Source organism: Mauremys mutica, chromosome 2, assembly GCF_020497125.1.
Source record: "Mauremys mutica isolate MM-2020 ecotype Southern chromosome 2, ASM2049712v1, whole genome shotgun sequence".
Classification (NCBI taxonomy): domain Eukaryota; kingdom Metazoa; phylum Chordata; order Testudines; family Geoemydidae; genus Mauremys; species Mauremys mutica.
In genome coordinates, this window is record NC_059073.1 from 176269149 (window position 1) to 176286912 (window position 17764).

At 43.6% G+C, this 17764-nt stretch overlaps 1 protein-coding gene across 4 annotated transcripts in view; it reads left to right on the plus strand.

Moving 5' to 3' along the window:
- Positions 1–17764, plus strand: part of CTNNAL1 (catenin alpha like 1) — a 149682-nt gene that overhangs the window by 34649 nt on the left and 97269 nt on the right. For all 4 annotated transcript variants that reach the window (XM_045003768.1, XM_045003764.1, XM_045003766.1 and 1 more), the window contains exon 2: positions 8367–8556. In XM_045003768.1, coding sequence (XP_044859703.1) covers positions 8523–8556 — 34 coding nt within the window. In that variant the 5' untranslated portion in view covers positions 8367–8522. The remainder of the gene's footprint in view (positions 1–8366; positions 8557–17764) is intronic.

The window sequence follows — 17764 nt, forward strand, 5'->3', positions numbered from 1 at the left end:
GTAATTAATTCCGTATCCTATTCAGGGTTATACTGAATATAGTTATGTTTGTATTCATATGTAAAATGCCTTGAGATAGACAGTTAAAGCCAAGCGTATAAATCCCATTTGTACTGTATCTACAAGAAGTCAGTAATGTCATCTCTCACATCTTTATATACGACTACTTGCTTCTCAAAATAGACATATGTTGGAAAATAGTGCCAAAACATATTTAGTTATTTAAGTAAATATATGCTGGCCTGTGCTTTAGGGTATTCAGGTGCCTCATAAGTCCTGCAATTTAATAGAAAAAAGTTTTCAGCATAGTTTTGAGTTCAGTTTATCTCGGACACTTTCAGCTCTGTATTAAGACATTGAATATAATAAAATCTCATGCTCCAGGGCTTCAGCTGGTCACTTGTAGGCTGAAGGGTCAGTAAGGATTCTTACCACACCCCCCCGCCCCCCGGACGCACAATTGGCCAGATACTGAGGTATCTTTTCCCTTTCCTCTGAAGCATCAGAGATTGACCACTGCTGTAAATGGAACACTGGACAGGGTGGACCACTACTCTGGGGTGGTGTAGTGAATCCTCTTTCTCAGATAGGTGGGTGGCATGTCTTGCTTACATACTGATTGCCAGATTTGGGGTTGTGAAAGAATTTCCCCTCAGGTCAGATTGGCAGGGACCTTGTGTTTTTAGACTTCCTTTGCAGCCTAGGGTGTGGCTTGCCTGCTAGGATCATCTGGCCATATCCCACTGTAATGTGGTGCTCATCTCTTGAGCCCCTCCTAGCAGCTGGGTGTGGTACTGCAGTCCATTTCTTTCCCCTGGTGCCCCCGTAGACTGCCAGCTGACAATGGCAGGTGTTCGGTGACTTAGCCCTCCGGCCAAGTCTTAAAGTCCAAATGAACGCCTTCTGGGGTAGGAAAGAGTCTAGCAAATAAAATTGTGTCTTTGCCTTCACTAGGGTCTTCTGCCTTGGCTCTCTGGGCCCTATAAATTCAGCCCTTTTTTTCAGGCTCCCAAACAAGCAGTGCCCCTCTTGGGATTTATGCCACTTTACCTGGGACCAGTGCGGGAACCTGATCTCACCCAGGGACCCTATACGTAGCAGCCACGTACTGCTTGCTTCAGTCCTCTGCTGCTGTTCCCCTGGGCCTCTTCCTACCACGCTTTTTTATCACTAGCCCCATCCCAGGGCCAGTGTCCTCTGGTTCTTCTCCCTCTGCAATCCCAGTGTGAGTCCAGCCAGTCTTAAACTCTAGCTGTTTGTCTGGCTCATTTGGACAGGATGGAGTACCCTTCTTCTCTTCTCTGGTCCCAGCCAGGAACTGACCTGCTAAGACCCTGCAGTGCCTTTTATCTGAGCCTGTTGGACTCTGATGGGCTGTTGCTAGTTCTAGCTCTTGAAGCACCAGGTCTCTCTAGCTTCCAATATAGGGTTTCCAACTTTCTAATTCCAGAAAACCGAATAACCTTGCTCTGCCTCTGCTCACTCATCCCTCCTCCCTCTGTTGCTTGCTCTCTCCCACCCTTGCTCACATGCTCGTTTTCACTGCAAGGCCCAAACAGACATATTTATTGTTTTGACAGATGTATTATGCTAAGTTCAGGTTTTATTGTTACAGGACTCTAGAGCTGGCAGCAAAATAGTCAAAAAGGGTAATTTAAAAAAAAATGAATTTTACAAAGGTTTTCATGATTCTTTCCGTCCCCTCCTCCCATTTTTCGTAACCAGCTCCATGTTTGTTGTTCACTAAAGTTATTGTAATTTTGTGTGTGGAATTAGGACCACACATTATCACAGCTGCAATGGGTCCATTAAAGGCCCACTCCCGAAGCCCAAATACGAATCCATAGAGCACAACCACAGAAATGCACACCTGTCCAGATACCTATATAAATAAATCTGTAGAAACTGAGTCCCACATCTGCATCCAGATACATTCATCTAGCATGCACTAACACATATACTTACACATTATTTGTTATTACAATTGTTGTTTAGTGCCTAGAGACCCCAACTACGATCAGGGCTCCAGGGTGGTAGGTGCTGGACATACACTTAGGGTAGGTCCATACTTACCCGCTGGGTCGACGTGGAGAGTTCGACTTCTCGGAGTTCGAACTATCGTGTCTAATCTAGACGCGATAGTTCGAACTCAGAACGCGCTCCCGTCGACTCCGGAACTCCACCACCGCGAACGGCGGTGGCGGAGTCGACGGGGGAGCCGTGGAGTTCGATCCCGCGGCGTCTGGACAGGTAGGAAATTCGAACTAAGGTAGTTCGACTTCAGCTACGCTATTCGCGTAGCTGAAGTCGCGTACCTTAGTTCGACACCCCTCTCCCCCCCGTAGTGTAGACCAGGCCATAGAAAGAGAGAGTCTGCCACAAAGAGTTTATAATGTAGCTAGACAAAAGTGGGGAGAAATGTATAATACATTGGCTCTTCTGCAATTACTAGTCATCAACATTCACTTTTTAAGAAATAATGCATTTCTTTTAGAGTTCCCTTCTCTTTTAAAAACTTGTTCTGAAATGAATACACACATTTTATGTCGTCAATTTTTTTGTGTGCAAGCCAGCAAAAGAAATAAAAGTCAGAGTTAGGCTGCAAATTTTATTCACACAGGTATATACACATGTGGGAATACATGCACCTCCCTCCACACAGTCTCTTACACACATACAATGCATGCATGCACACACTTGCCTACACAGAGACAATTTTTCAGACCCTTTTCCAGGGGCTGACTAAGTCACCCAGCCAGGAAGGGAGGAGGGTGGGCTGGAGGGGAAAAATGGGGAGCGGGGGAGGAGAGAGGATGGGGAGGGAAAGAGGCCAAGGATAAGAGCAGGGTGGGGGCGAGAGGAGGGCAGTGAAGGAGAGGGAGAAGGTGTGTGGGGTGGATGGGGAGGCAGAAGGCTACAGGTGCATGAGGATGTGGGAGCCACGGGTATATAGGGATATAATAGGAGTGCAGCAGTGTATGGAGGTGAATGGTGTGTGTCTGTGTGTTTGGTGGGGGTGGTTGGGATGGGGAGGGATGGAGGTGCGGGGGCTGGGACAGGGAGGGATGCAATGACGGGGGATGGAAGTGTGGGGGGTCGGGACGGGGGAGATGCAGTGACTGGGATGGGGGTGCAGGGGGTTGGGACGGGGAGGGATGCAATGACAGGGGGATGGGACAGGGAGGAATGCAGTGAGGGGATGGGGGTGCAGCCCCATTCCCAGCACTCTGAGGCGGGGATACACACATCTTCAACTCCTGGGTGCTGGCAATGGGGCAATAGACGATGGTTCGCCGCAGGGCATGCGCTGCAGCTTGAGCCCAGCCATGTGTGGAGAAGAGGGCCGGCCAGGCAACAGTGGGAGAGGCGCGCGCCATGCGACCCCTCTCAATAGCTGCCTGCTGAGGGCTTGAGTGGTGCTAGTTTCTCCCCTCCCCTGACCTAGCCAATGGGAGCTGCACCTCAGGGTGGGGGACGGGGCAGCATGCAGACCGCTCTCCTGGCAGCCCCTAAGCCTAGGAGCTGGACACACCGGCTGCTTCATGACCCAGGAGCCGCGTGGTTTGCGGTGTGGTGGCTAGCAGGGAACCTGTCAGCCCCCGTGTGGTGCCGCGCGAACCGGACATTTAACAATCCAGTCAGTGGTGCTGACCGGAGCTGCCAGCATCCCTTTTGGACCACAACCGGACACCTGATAACCCTATTCCAAGATGGCTGCTCCAGCGAGGCCTCTCTAGGCAGGTCTGCAGGGCCCAGTTTTGCTGCTCTTCTTCCACTTTGCTGCTTCTTGAGGCTGGTTGTAGTAGAGCAACAGGGCTTCCAGTAGGGGCCATGAAGGCCTGGTACACTCTGCCACACCCACCGTATCAATTCCCTGCTGTCGCAGGTACCTTGGGCATTTGGTGGCACCGTGGTCTTTCCTGTCATGTGCACATGGTACGCAACAGTTTAGTCCCCAGAGGACTGAAATACTTTAATCTAACTAAAGTCACTGGATTCAGTATAGGTGAAATTTAATGGCTTTTGCTATACAAGAGGATAGATTAGATGAGCTCATGATCCTCCTGGCTTTATTCCCTGAAATGTATGAAAAAATCTATTTGTTTTATTATTTGCCAATAAAATAGGGTGACAACACAGATAATTAAAATGGGAAGTTTCTAGAATACGTTGTAATTTGCATATGTCCAGTTTATCTGAGACTGAATACCTTCTCCCTCCTCCCTGTTAACCATTGTCATGTATATCAAGTTGATTGTTGTTCACGAAATGTGAACCTCACCAAAAATCAGTTTACTTCTAGTATCTAACTTGCATTTTAGTCTGTGGCTCTGTTTTGAATTAACCAATTTGTCATCTGCTTAAAAAAAAAGTTGGTTTTAGATTTTAGAATCTGTATGCTTTTATTAGTGATTTCATGGTACAAAATCCAGTTGCTTCTGTAGATACAAGGAGCACGACTCCCAAGATATAGTTGTTGTGTCTTTCAGGTGGGATTTCAGCCTGCTGTACCTGTTTCCATTGTGGCACTCCCTATGTGCTCCAAAAGAGAACTAGGTCCACAGGGAACTTGATTCAGATCACTCTGAGCTAGCCATAATATCCAAGCCTGGTGAATCTCTGGTTTAGGGTGACCAGACGTCCCGATAAAATCGGGACTGTCCCGATTTTGAAGAGTTTGTCCCACGTCCCGACCAGAGTACGGTTGGGACGCCTTTGTCCCGATATTTTGTTTCCTGGTCTTCGGCAGGAAGTCCTTCCATCGTGGACAGCCTTCAGTGGTATTTCAGCGGTTGGTGCTTCTGTCTTTGGTGGCAAGGTTTATTACCTGCTGCTGAAATACGACTGAAGACAGTCCGTGACTGAAGAGCTCTCCGCCGAATTGCTGCCGAACTCCCGGACGGTGAGTGTAAAAACAAACAAACAAAAAATTCCTCCCTCCTCCCCCCCCCCCCCGTGGCTGTCCCGATATTTTCCCCTTAAAATGTGGTCACCCTAATCTGGTTGTGGAACTTCAGTTCTGGCTTCTTGTGACAAAAGATCGCCTGACACAGGTTCCTATCACCTGTGACAATATACACCTCTACCTCAATATAACGCGACCCGATATAACACGAATTCGGATATAATGCGGTAAAGCAGTGCTCCAGGAGGGCAGGGCTGCGCACTCCGATGGATCAAAGCAAGTTCGATATAACGCGGTTTCACCTATAACACGGTAAGATTTTTTGGCTCAGGACAGTGTTATATTGAGGTAGAGGTGTATCTAATTTCAGGTATAGGGCATGGCTTTTTGGAGCGCAAACTTCAGAAATAAAGGCCTTTGCATAAAGTCATTTCAAGGTTGTTCTCTTGGAATCAATCTACTTTGGTGCAGCATTCAAGGGTTTGGGAACGTGTCAGTTCCTGGTGTGATGTTCACTATATAGTTTATACCCTTCCTGATATTCTGGAACTTTTTCGGGGTAGTCTGCCTCATCGGGATGAATGCCAGCTCACTGATTGTCCAATTACCAATAACTGTGACTTCAAAGGCCCACTTAGATAATGTGGCGTTGGGGGCATGTTCTGGTTATATGTGGGTTCTGTGGGGAATCTGAGGCTGGTTTTCAGTTTACGCGCCTCCCCCTCCCGAGAACTGAACTCAGCTCTGAATGCTGCCACCAAATCACCATTCAAGCCATTATGAAGAACTCTCTGGATTTTATTACTTAAGGTCCTGTTATTACTTGCAGCATGTTCATCTAAGTGAACTGGTAAGCTTAAAGTCATTTTCTTGAAGGGATGGAAGTGATTCATTTGGATGGAAATTAGAATAAAAAATGTACAAAAACATAATTCTAATATTGTTCATTAGTTAAAACTAAAGGTGCTGGATACATAAAGTGTATCAAATGTTTTTATTTAAAACTCATTTATTAAACAAAGGAAGTATTATCTTAGTGAATTGAACTTATTGTTTCTGGTCATGTCCTTCAAGATTTTACAGCAAGTGTAGTGTTTATTCATAGAAAGAGGAAAAGAAGCTCTCCTGATTTTTTTTAATCTAATTGGTTTCTTAACATTGAACTAGTTGAATAAACTGAAATGAAGATATTCTCATCTGCAGGTGCAGAGAAGGATACTGCTGTCAAAAGTTAGTTTAGCACTTAAAGTCTGATTCCAGGTGCTTAGCCAGTGACTTGTACCAGTTCAGTTTTTTGACTTTTTAAAAAAAGGCTTTAACATTGGTTGTCATAATTTCAAATTTAATTTTAAATTGATTTAGTTTTGAAAATAAACATATTTAAAGTTTAAAAAAATCTTAATTTGATTTTTCTGTAATCAAATCTATTTTTATCCATGCTTGTGCTCAAGACATTGCTGTGTTTTTTGCGAAAGGCTTCCTGTTTTGTTCCATTTGAACCAAAATATGACTGTCCCTCTTTGTCCTAATCCCAAGGAACAGTAAGGAATGTTTGAATGTGATCCGTCTTAAGAATCATCTCTGTCTCAGAAGCTCAGATGCTTTTCATTCTGCATCAAGGCTCTAAGAAAGGACAAACAGCACCCAAGTCTACCTTGTATAATTGGATAACACATCCTCTCATGGAGGTGTATTTCAGTAAGAAGTGTCAGAAGCATTCAAGTCTGTCTTTATGGAATTATTGGATTTATCATGGGAAGAGTGCATACATAGCTCTGCTGGCAATTTGTAAAGCAACCACTGCATCATGTCACATATTTTTCAAATACTGTATTAAAGTCAAGGTATAGCTTCAGTAGATGCAGCATTCAGAGGGATAATACTGCAGGCCACTGTGGGTTGCTAGTGCCTCCATTAGGGGTCTGGAATATGCTTTGGAAGGTCTCAAGCGTCAGGATTAGCATCGATGATCAAAAAGAAAATGGGAAATTTTCCTTGTTTGATTACTTTCTTCAGGACACTCATGTCAGTTCATACTCTATTCTTTTCAGGCTAACATCACTTCATATAGTTTGTCTAAGATGAATTTTTTTTTTTAACTTTAAAAGTTAGCAATTTGTCATAGAACCGTTCATAGAGGTGTTAGCTGAGCTTATTGAGGGATGGCCTCACCAAAAAGGTTTTATGTACTGTCTCCATTTGCTGCAAGTATCTGAACTGGCAGAAGATCTTGAAAGAATATTATTCAGACAAAGAAAATTTTCCATTAAGATTCTTCTGTTCAGTTTCAGTGTAGTATTCTGACTGAAATTTCTGTGGAACTGTGAAATGAATGGAGCTGCGTAGGACTTTGACTGGAATATTTAAGTTGTTAATAAATATTTAATACAAGCATGTGTTCACTTACTTTATGCTCCTGCAAAAGTTAGTTTGCTGCAATGCAGTTAGTTCTGTTGTCTGGGGAAGAGGAGAGGGAAAGAAGGGTGTGATAGTGGGGAGAAGGTGAGAGAGCATAAGTCCTTCTGTTACTGGAGGGAAGGTTTGGCAGCCAGAAGGATTTGTTTTTGCTAGATTGGAGTAGGATGGGAGCATCCCCTTGCACAGACCCCACACACCCAAAAGTATTTTCTTATAGCTGGGCAATGTCCTGCAGTTCAGGGTTTTTTTGTTTGTTTTGTTTTTTCCAGTAAGTAGAGGTGGTTCGTAGGTTTCTTAATCCCTCTTTCTTTTTTCTTTTCACTACTGTGGTGAAATAAGACCTATTTTGGTGCAAGGCTAATGGGTCCAAAATTGAGCCTGATCTAAGAGTAGTTTTTAAAAAATGTGTATCAGGTCTTGTGAGAGGTGGGGAAAGTTCCTCAAAATGTAATTTAGCTCCAGTATTGATTACATAAATAATTTTGCTGGGCAAATTGCCAATATCAAGATTTTGATTGAGTACATGCACATCTCTGCAAATGGCCTTTTTTCTGTTTGTGAGATATAGCCGTTGATTAAAATACACAAGTTCTGAATAGACAGTCAGAATGGAAAGATGGCAGGACTTGTGAATGTGTTGGCAAACCAAAACAATGCGGGTCAGTCTAGAATTATACAACAACTTTAACAGGGACACTGTAAGTATTATTGGCCTGTCAAGTGACTTAGAATGGTTTATTTTTAGCATACCAGCTCCCATTACTACATGTGAAGTTTAAAAATAAGTCAATCTTTAATCTTTTATGAGAAGAGGGTGTGAGTTCAGAAGTGAAGAGGGAACACCAAACTACTTTTTTAATATTCAGTTTTGAATTTGTTTCCAGAAATAGTTAACAAATGACTCCACGTGACTCAGTGCAATCGTGTGTTGGCTAATAAAATTGAAGGTCTAGCCCCAGGTGTTGTTCAAAACTTGCTAGTAATTTTCAAGTTAAAATGTTGACTAACCTGCCATCCTAACAATTAATTTTTTTTATTATAGATAACTACTCTTATTAACCATAAGGATAAACCAAAGCGGTCAGACAAGACGCTGCAAGCAATTCAGCGGGTGGGCCACGCAGTTAACCTAGCAGTTGGAAGATTTGTTACCGTAGGAGAAGCCATAGCCAATGAAAATCGAGAATTGAAAGAGGAAATGAGTATTGCTTGCATTGAGGCAAAGCGAGCCGGTATGTGATTGTTTAAAAATTCTGCCATTTATGTTCTTGTGCTACACCTGACATTGAAAACAAACAGAATCTACTGCTTTCATCTATTGCAGCCATTAAACATGATTTTTGGAGTTGTTAAAGACCTTTTTAGTGATGACCCTTGCCTGCATTCAATACCTGATTGGTACCAGTGCGCTCTCACTCCACCTGCTATTCAAACTTCCACCATTATGTCTAAAGTTGGCGGATGATGACATTCTTGTGTCGTGCTTTATTGTGTGGATCACTTTGCCACAAGAAGTCTCACTTTTCCCTTTTGTAATTAAAAAAACAAAACAGAAACAGCAATCCCCCCACAACAAAGAAAGTTGTTTTTAAAAGTACTTTCAGGATGACCAATGGTGAATCTACGTATTTTTCCCATTCCTTGCAGTAATTTTCCCTATTTCAAAATTGGAGCACCTGTATTTGTAGTTTTTGATGATGGAATCTTTAAATTAAGGAAATATAAATCAGTGAATTAAATTACTGTTTATTTTAAAGAAACCTAATTGATTGATATCTGGTTGAGTCTTCACAAAACTAACTTGAAAACGTATGCTATTGCAATTTGTAATACATTTTAATATAAAATCACACTGTAAATACTGTTTTTAAATTCTTATTTTAAAGGCCCCATTTGTAGGGTATTTTTTATTTTAGTTTTACAAAGCCACTGTAAGCAAAGAACAAAACCACAAGAAAATATTAAACTTGTCCTTTTTTTATAACTTTTTTCATCCAACAAAAGGAGCAAAATTTGTCACTGTAAATTACTTCAGTGTTAACAGTGAAATGTTGTGTAGAACTTCAAAACCTTAAGAAAATCCAAATATGTGAAAACCATTTAATGCAACATGAAGCATTACTCCAATCAGTGATTTAAAAAAATAAAATGCAGGCAGTTAACACTGCTTTGTCGTCATTGACATTCACTTTCAAGACCTTTAGAATTAAAATACTTGAAGGCAAGCTAAACTTGAAAGCACTGTTTATTTCCATGCCATATAGTCTTTGAGTAATTGTCCATATGGATTCCACTCCTTGTGCTCATGCTTCCTGATGTGCACATAATTACTGGCCAAAAGAATCCAGTGTCCATTGGGGCTATGAAGGACAGAGCAGGCCCAGCAGGCCATCGGTTCCTGTTAATTAGTTTGGTTAATTAGGTTAGTCACCCACTGGTGCAAAAAAAAAAAAGTAGAATTTTTTTCTTAGATAAATGTTTAGGATAGAGCACCTATGCCTTGTTATAGGTGGCTGGCATCATGGCACAAGCAAAAACAATAGATTTGAGGCCTCTCTCTCATAGAGAGCTTTGATGCCTGTTAACAACAGGCACTTTGATGTCTGCTCTGCCTTGGAGAAGGACACATTCTGTAGCAATGTTCTATTTGTTGCTCTTTGTCCAAGTTCACTCAGAGCAAGGAAAGCCTTCCTGAAACTATTTCCCGAAAGATCGATGCAAGCTGCCTCAGACTACTGAGAGGAAGGCTATAGCCATGCCTCAGCCATCCAATCATTCCTTCTCTGTTAATGTCCTTGGGAGGCTGGATTCCACCCCGATATCCCAAGCCATGTTTTATCAAGGTCCCCATTCATCTGCTGTTACAGAAAGGAGCACTTCTCCAGAGATGAGCCAAGGCTTGGGTCATCCGTGCCCAGCAAGTTGAGACAGCAGATCATCAGACTCATGATTTGTCTTGAGAGCATTCTTCTGAGCACCTGAACCCTCAGAAGGCTCCTTCCAGTTACCCAGTACCAACCTCAAAGACAGCATATGTGGTACTTGCTAAATCAGTGGACTGTGCTGCCCTTGGTTCCAACTCCTCAGCATTGACCCTGTAAAAGAGTGCCTTAGTACTTCGTATTCCCAGTACCTTCCACCTTCATGCAGACGATGTCTGCTATGCCTGTTACCGTGGAACCAACAATCTTAGCACCTAAACTGTACGTCATGCCACATGACTTATCAGTGATCTGAGTACCAGAGTCCTCTCTCTCTCTTTGAGAGATTGAGGGTGGTGATATCCAAACCATCAGCTTCAGAGTTACTGGTACATCAGATTAAGGAGGTATCCTTGGCACCCACCTCCCCCATACTGAGACAGACCCCCTTGGGGGAAGTATACCCTTCTGGTGGGCATAGCATGGACTCATCTCCAACCTATCCATTTTCCCTTTCCTGGGTAGCACGTTGGAAGTCAGGGAGGGATTCTAAAGAGGAGTCCATGAAAGGTAGAAGAAAGAGACCTCGGGCACATAGAAATCCTCCTCCTTGGGTGCCCTCATGTGTCTTCAGTATTCCTACCCTTACCATCCATGGTCCTATTGAACAACCTGTGGTTTGCAGCCATATTTCAGAAAGCCTGCATCATCCACTTTCTCTAGGGCTAGATCAGCCGCTCCAAATAGGCAAATCAGATCATCTCAAACAAGTCTGCCGTGAGTTCATTTCGGATAATGGAGAATCAAGAGGAGGATAGTGAAAGAAGAGCATCAGCTGCAAAGTGAAAAACTGCTGCTTTCTCCTCACCTTCCCCAATGAGGACGTGAAACTACCTTTGCCTGCCTCATTAGATGAATTCAAGGTATTCCAGGACTTCATGAAGCACATGGCAGAGACCTTGGATGTACCTCTGGAAGTAATTCAAGAGAAATGGGACAAACTCTAGGACATCCTACATGTTGGGGCTAATGGAACTTGCAAAAACAAAAATGCAATTAACTGACAGGTGGTCCTGGGTATCTGAAAGGGGTCTAAATATTTTGGTTACATATACCACCAGGTTCAGGAGAAGCCAAAACAGGGACGTCCTAATTCTACACCAGGAGAGAAGGACCTAAAGAAATTGGACATCTTCAGTCACAAGTTATGAACATCAGTTGGCCACCCTCAACTGGAGCTAACTGTCAGGCTCTCCTCTCCAAATATGACTATTTAACATATTATACACAAACTCCCTGTAGGCTAATTCCCTAAGGAACACCAAGGAGAGATGAAATCTGTCATGGATGAGGGCTGATTGCCTTCCTGCAATTGACAGCAGGATGGAATGAGCTGTGATACAATGGCATACTATGGCCTCAGCGTTAGTTATCATGGCTGCTGTCCTTGGTAACCCAGTGAGGTCTAGGGAACAATCGAGGACCTGCCGTTCGAAGGCAACAAACTTTTAAATTTAGTTATGGGTGAAGCCGTCACTCCTTGAAAGACTCCAGGGTGATTGTGTGCTTTTGGGGCCGCCTTGTCTCTCTCATATTGCTCCAGAGTGGCTACTTGACAGATGCCTTTCTTATTCCCTGGACACTGGGACTAACGTATGCTTTTCCACCAAGCCCCATGAGGAAACTGAGCAAGATGCAGGGTGGATGATTGATAACCCCTAGCTGAGCCAAGCAGTTCTGGTATTAAGTTCTGGTGAAACTTTCAATGCAGTATTCTACCAGTCCTGACTGCCAGTCTTGCAGAACAGCAGTCAGATCCTACACCTAGATACAGCTTTGTTGCATCTGACAGACTGGATGCTGGCTGGATGTCATCCACCAAAAGAAGCTGTTCAGCTGAGTTTCCAGAATATTGTGCTCTCCAAAGCAGGATATCTTCAACTAGACTGACTTACTAAGCTTAACGGAAATGATTTTCTATTGGGGCATCTGAGCACAAAAATCCGAACTCATGCCCATGGGGTACATGCACACCAAGAGTGGAATCTGTGTGGACAACACATCTCAAAGAACCACAGTTACTGTAAGGTAAGTAAGCATTCTTTCACCGGGCCAAATGATGAAAATAGTCATTAAACACAGCAGAAGAAGCCATTGCAGTTTACAGTTGACATACTGCTTTCATGATTGCATCTGTTTTCTCTTGGGATATTTACTTGAAACATTTAACTAATGAACAGTTATCATGTTTTTCAGTATTTAATTAGAGAGCATAACTTTCTGGAATGGAGAAATATTGTTGGCAGAAACACACTTCCAGCAGAAACTTGTATAATGCTTTCTCTGTGTGGATGCTGGTGATTGTGGAGATTAATCATCTGTTAGAAAATTATGTGGTGTTGCAACCTGATCACACTGTTTTTTAACAACTCATTTTTTTACATTACATAATCGCAATTCAGTAAAAAGATTTTTCAGGCTTCTTCCAGTTTTCAGTGGCTTTAGCGATTGAACATGAATTCTTCTGTACAAAATCAAGTATCACTGCAACTGGCATTAATATTCAGAGCAATTCCCTAGCACAACTTGTCACGTTAATATTTGTTACTTTCTGGCAAAGTCAGTATTCTGCTGCACTCCTCACAGACTTTGTGAACTCACATGTTTATGTTTCAGTCTACTTGAGGCATGACAAATATACAGACATTTTCCTGTTAATATTTGGCAAACTACAAAGTAGTTGATGCAAAATAATTTAATTGGAAGCAGGATCTTTGATATTCTTTCCTTTCAAGCCTTTTGACTGTAAATTTAGAATGTGTATAGAACTATATGTAGCTGTTAGCTCCACTACCTTTTAAAAAGATGGCACCTATATTCCTTGCCACTTTTGACAGTATCCTGAGTGATTGTAATCAAATAGACATGTAAATTGCTCTTCCTATAGCAGTTACTGTATCATACACAATAGTTTGTGTTACTCCATATATCTATACTTGTATATATGCAGTAACTGGATAGTTTGTGAAAATACTTCTGTCCAGATCCTTCAAAAAGGCTTCAGCACCTAAATAGTTCTGAGTTCAATGGGACTACTCACATTCTTAAAGTTAATTGTGTAAATTTCTGCGGGATTGGGCTGAAGTCGTCTTGGCTTGAAACACTTCATCCATAAAGTGTCCAACCACTGTAAATCCGTATGGTGAAGTATAGCCTGATTGAAGCATTTCAGTTTGCTTGAATAATGGATTTCAGTATATCAGAAGGTGGAGCTGGTTGCAAATAAAATATAGGCTATTTGTAGAGCCCTTCCCGGATACACAAGTATGAAACTAGTATGTGCAAGGGACAGCTGCTGGTGAGCTTTGTACCTGCCCCACAGGGCAAGGCTGGGGGTGGCACAGTAATACTGGAGGAGCTGCCGGGGCTGGGCACTGGCTTATGTGAGTGGCAGCCTGACATGCAGTGGTGAAAACAGCTACATTTGCTGTCCCGGTTGCTGGCCATGGCCCTGCTGGTCTTGCTCATTGTCGCCAGAGCCCTGCAACTCTGAGGATATCCACTTTATATCTGCAGATATAAACTGTGTAGCCACACAGGGCTCTAGTTGTTTGCTTATCAATTTTGTGTCTGAGTTTTGTTTTGAGAACACTACCAGGATGTTAACGAGGTCCTGGGGCTTCTCTCTTTTTGCATAAATGAACATTTTAAGTGTGAAACTTGTTAGTAAAATACAAAACAAAACCCTGTCAAATCTGAAGTTCTTCTAACAATTAAACTAGTTTAAAAAAAATACAAGCACCTACTGCAGCAATTTGACTGTAAATTGGAATAAAGTAAAGAACTAAGACAATATAAATACAAAATCTTATTTAAATACAATTTAAAAGTTTTTATCCATCCTGATCTTACTATTTATTTTTGTTTTTATTCTCTTGCACTGTGCTTAAGGTGCTTTTGGTAATATATTAAGGCTAAACTATATAAATAAAAAAATTGAGAGCGAGTTATTCTTGATGGTTTGAATAAATTGATATGAAGTTGTGTTTTTGTGTAGGTAAAAGCATGGCTGTAGAGTTGGTATGAGGGGGTTTGAAGACCTGGATAGTGTTTTGGATGTTATTTTTTTTTATTCTACTTGCATTTTTTGGTGTGTGTGGTTTTATTATTTATTGCTGCAACATTAACACTAATTTGACTACAGAGTTTTGTAGCCAGTGACTTGATTTCTATGTACAACAAGCAAAAAAATACTTTAACTTCTAGTGTACATAAATTCAAAAAGGTAGGAGGGAGAGTGAAAACACTTTTGAATCATGATAGGTTAGGTCTAACCAGCATGGCTTTTGCACTCTGTTAGAATTTTTTGTCAATAAACATGTGAAAAAGTTGGTACACAGTGAGGCAGTAAATTTGTAGGTAACACACAAGTCTGATTAGTCAAGACTAGGAAAAACTGACAAGCCTTAAGAACAACCTTACAAAGCTACATGAATAGGCAGCATCATGACAGATTAAATCCAATGTTGACAAATGTACAGTAATGCAGGTTGGAAAAAGTAATTTTTACTACTCATGCATATTTGGTTCACTCAGGAATGAGTACTTGGTGGTACTAAGAGAGGTCAATGAAAACCTCAAAGTTGTGCCATTCTGTTTCATTCTTGATACACAATGTTTTCAGTATTTTCTATCAGTCACAGGGTAAAAAGAATGAAGCACAGTCTCACCAAAAATATATAGTAGAAAAAGCGGAAAGTGGTTCAGAGGGAGATAGAGAATGATCAGTGGCATGGAGACACTGGAGCTGTTTAGGTTTGAAGAGCAAATGAATCGAATGAGACACGATGAATGATATAGAGATGGTAGATGGAGATGTCCTCTTTTTTTGCCTCTTCTCCTCCCCGCCCCTCAATAATACAAGGAGATAATGAAATTAAAAAGGAATAACTTTAAACTGAGAGATACTTTCACACAATGCATAGTTAGTCTGTGGGACTCATTGCCTGAAAATACCGTTGAGGCAAAAAAATTAACAAGATTCAAAAAAGTTTGGATGTCTGTATGGATAACAAGAATAACAGTTGTCAGTAAGGATTACAATGAAAAACCCAAGAGTTTTGGAAGAGATAGAAACCCTCATGCTTCAAGACATAAGCAGGCCTAACAGATCACATTAGGAAAAAACTTACTCTACAGGTTATTCTGTAACTGCTTACTGTAGGGTTCTTGCAACTTTTTTCTGAAGCATCTGATACTGGCCACTGAGATACAAGGTATAGGACTAAATGGGCCACTTGTATGATCCACAATGACAATTGCTGTTACTATATTTTGTAATAGTTGTTAAAATATCAATTATTGAGTTTCTTTTGAGTCAAAGCAGAGCTTGTTTTGCCTTTTGAGTGAAAATTGAATATGAAAGGTAATTGTTTTTTTTACAACTACTCGCTTTGATGTTCAGTTTAAAAGGCTACCCTACCTTCTCCCATAAAGTACTAAAGCATTATTTACACATGTATACACAGTATATACAATCCTCTCTTATTTAAGGTAAGATGTCAGGTTATTTAAGCCAAGCAGTAGAGATGGGGGCAGGAGGGAAGCGGAGGGTAGAGGAATGGGTGTGGGCTGGGATCTGGCAACAAAGCAGTGACTATGAGAGTACTTTTGAGCTTGGAGCCAGGAGGTGAAGCTACTGGACTATGATCCAGCTAGCCATGCAATGCCCCTTTGGGGGCTGGGATAGAAGAAGGGCAGGCAGGAGGCTCCAGGTAGTAGAAGGGACCAAGGAGACTGCAGATAGCAACCCTGGGGAGATGCAGGAAGGCCATGATGTGGCAGAAGCGGGCAACTGGAGGCAGGCTGGGGAGGGAAGAGGCCAGTTGGAGCGCTGGGGGGAGGAGGGAGTTGGCCCCGAAGGACAAGGGGTGGGGAGGACACGAGGCTGGGGGGCTCCTCGGACCACTTGGGGGCAGCAGCACAAGGCTGGGATGGGGGGTTCTGGAGGGGCTGTGCAGTGCTTGGTGCCCTGACACAACCAGATTCTGTAGGAGCTGGTAGGGCACTTACTAGCTGGGTTGCTTGATAGGGCAGGACCCATGAGTTGTGGCTCTATGGCCTGGCCAGCCCTGCTGTCTCCACGAAAACTGGGTGATACACAAGACAAGGTGAAGAGTTTGAATTAGGGCCCCAACAGCACTGCCCTCTGATTAGGCTGCAGAGTGAGCATGTGCCACCCCATTGCTCCCTGATTGGAGGGGCAGGGTGCAGAGGAGACACATCAGCCAGGCTTCCACGGGACTCCCAGCACAGCGCCTGTGCAGCTGCCAGGGTGTGGGGAGACTCTCTCTCCCCCATCTCCCTTCCCCTCCCCCCGGAACATTGCCACTCGCAGCCCTGAATGTTCCTTTGTGCCCCACATTTTGAAAACTGGGCATTTGTCCTGTTTGCTCTTGATGATCAGTTGGCAAGAACAAATGGAACAAATGCCTAGTTTTGCCAAAAAAGTTGGGACCTCTGGGACAGGACTTAAAAAGGGGACTGTCTTGGCCAAAATGGGACACATGGTCACCTAGAGATGATGGATTTTGAGATTGGGTGTGAGAGCATTAGGTGTTTCATCTTTTTGTTTTGTGCTTGGTATTGGGCTGTTACGTTTGCTCTTAAAACATTTAAAGCATGTGAGTAATGTAGTAAATGATTAGTATTTAAAGCTGTTTTCTCAAGGTTAGTAAAAACTTGATCCAATTTTTTTCAAACATGTTCTAGGTAACTTTTGTTTTACTGGTATAGACCAGGAGCGGGCAAACTTTTTGGTCTGAGGGCTGCATCAGGTTTCGGAAATTGTATGGAGGGCCGGTTAGGGGCAGGGGTTGTGGCCCGGTCCCCACACCCTATCCGCTCCCCGCCCCCCCCAGGACTCCTGCCCCATCTAACGCCCCTGTCCCCTGATCGCCCCTCCGAACCCCCGCCCCTGACTGCCTCCTGCCGCCCCATCCAACCCCTCCTCTCATTCTTGATGGCCCCCCCTGGACCTCTGCCCCATCCAACCACCCCTTCTCTCTGTCCTGGGAACCCCTGCCCCTGAGTGCCCCCCGCTGGCCCATCCAACCCCCCCCCCCACCCATTCCTGACTGGCCTCCCTCAGGACCTCTGCCCCATCCAACCATCCCTCCTCCCTGTCCCCTGACTGCCTCTGGAACTCCTGCCCCCCGCCAGCCTATCCAACCCCCGCTCCTTCCTGATTGCCCCATTCAACCACCCCTTCTCCCTGTCCCCTGGCTGCCTCCGGAATCCCTGCCTCTTGCTGCCCCATCCAACCTCTCCTCTCATTCTCGACTGCCCCCCGCCGGATCCCTGCCCCCATTCAACCCCCCTGTTCCCTGCCCTCTGTCCAACCCCCCTACTCCCTGCCCTGTTACCGCACTGCCTGTTACCGCACTGCCGGGCTCTGCAGCTGTGCTGCCCCAGAAGCTCGCAGCCTTGCCACCCAGAACATTGTGCCAGCATTGGAGCG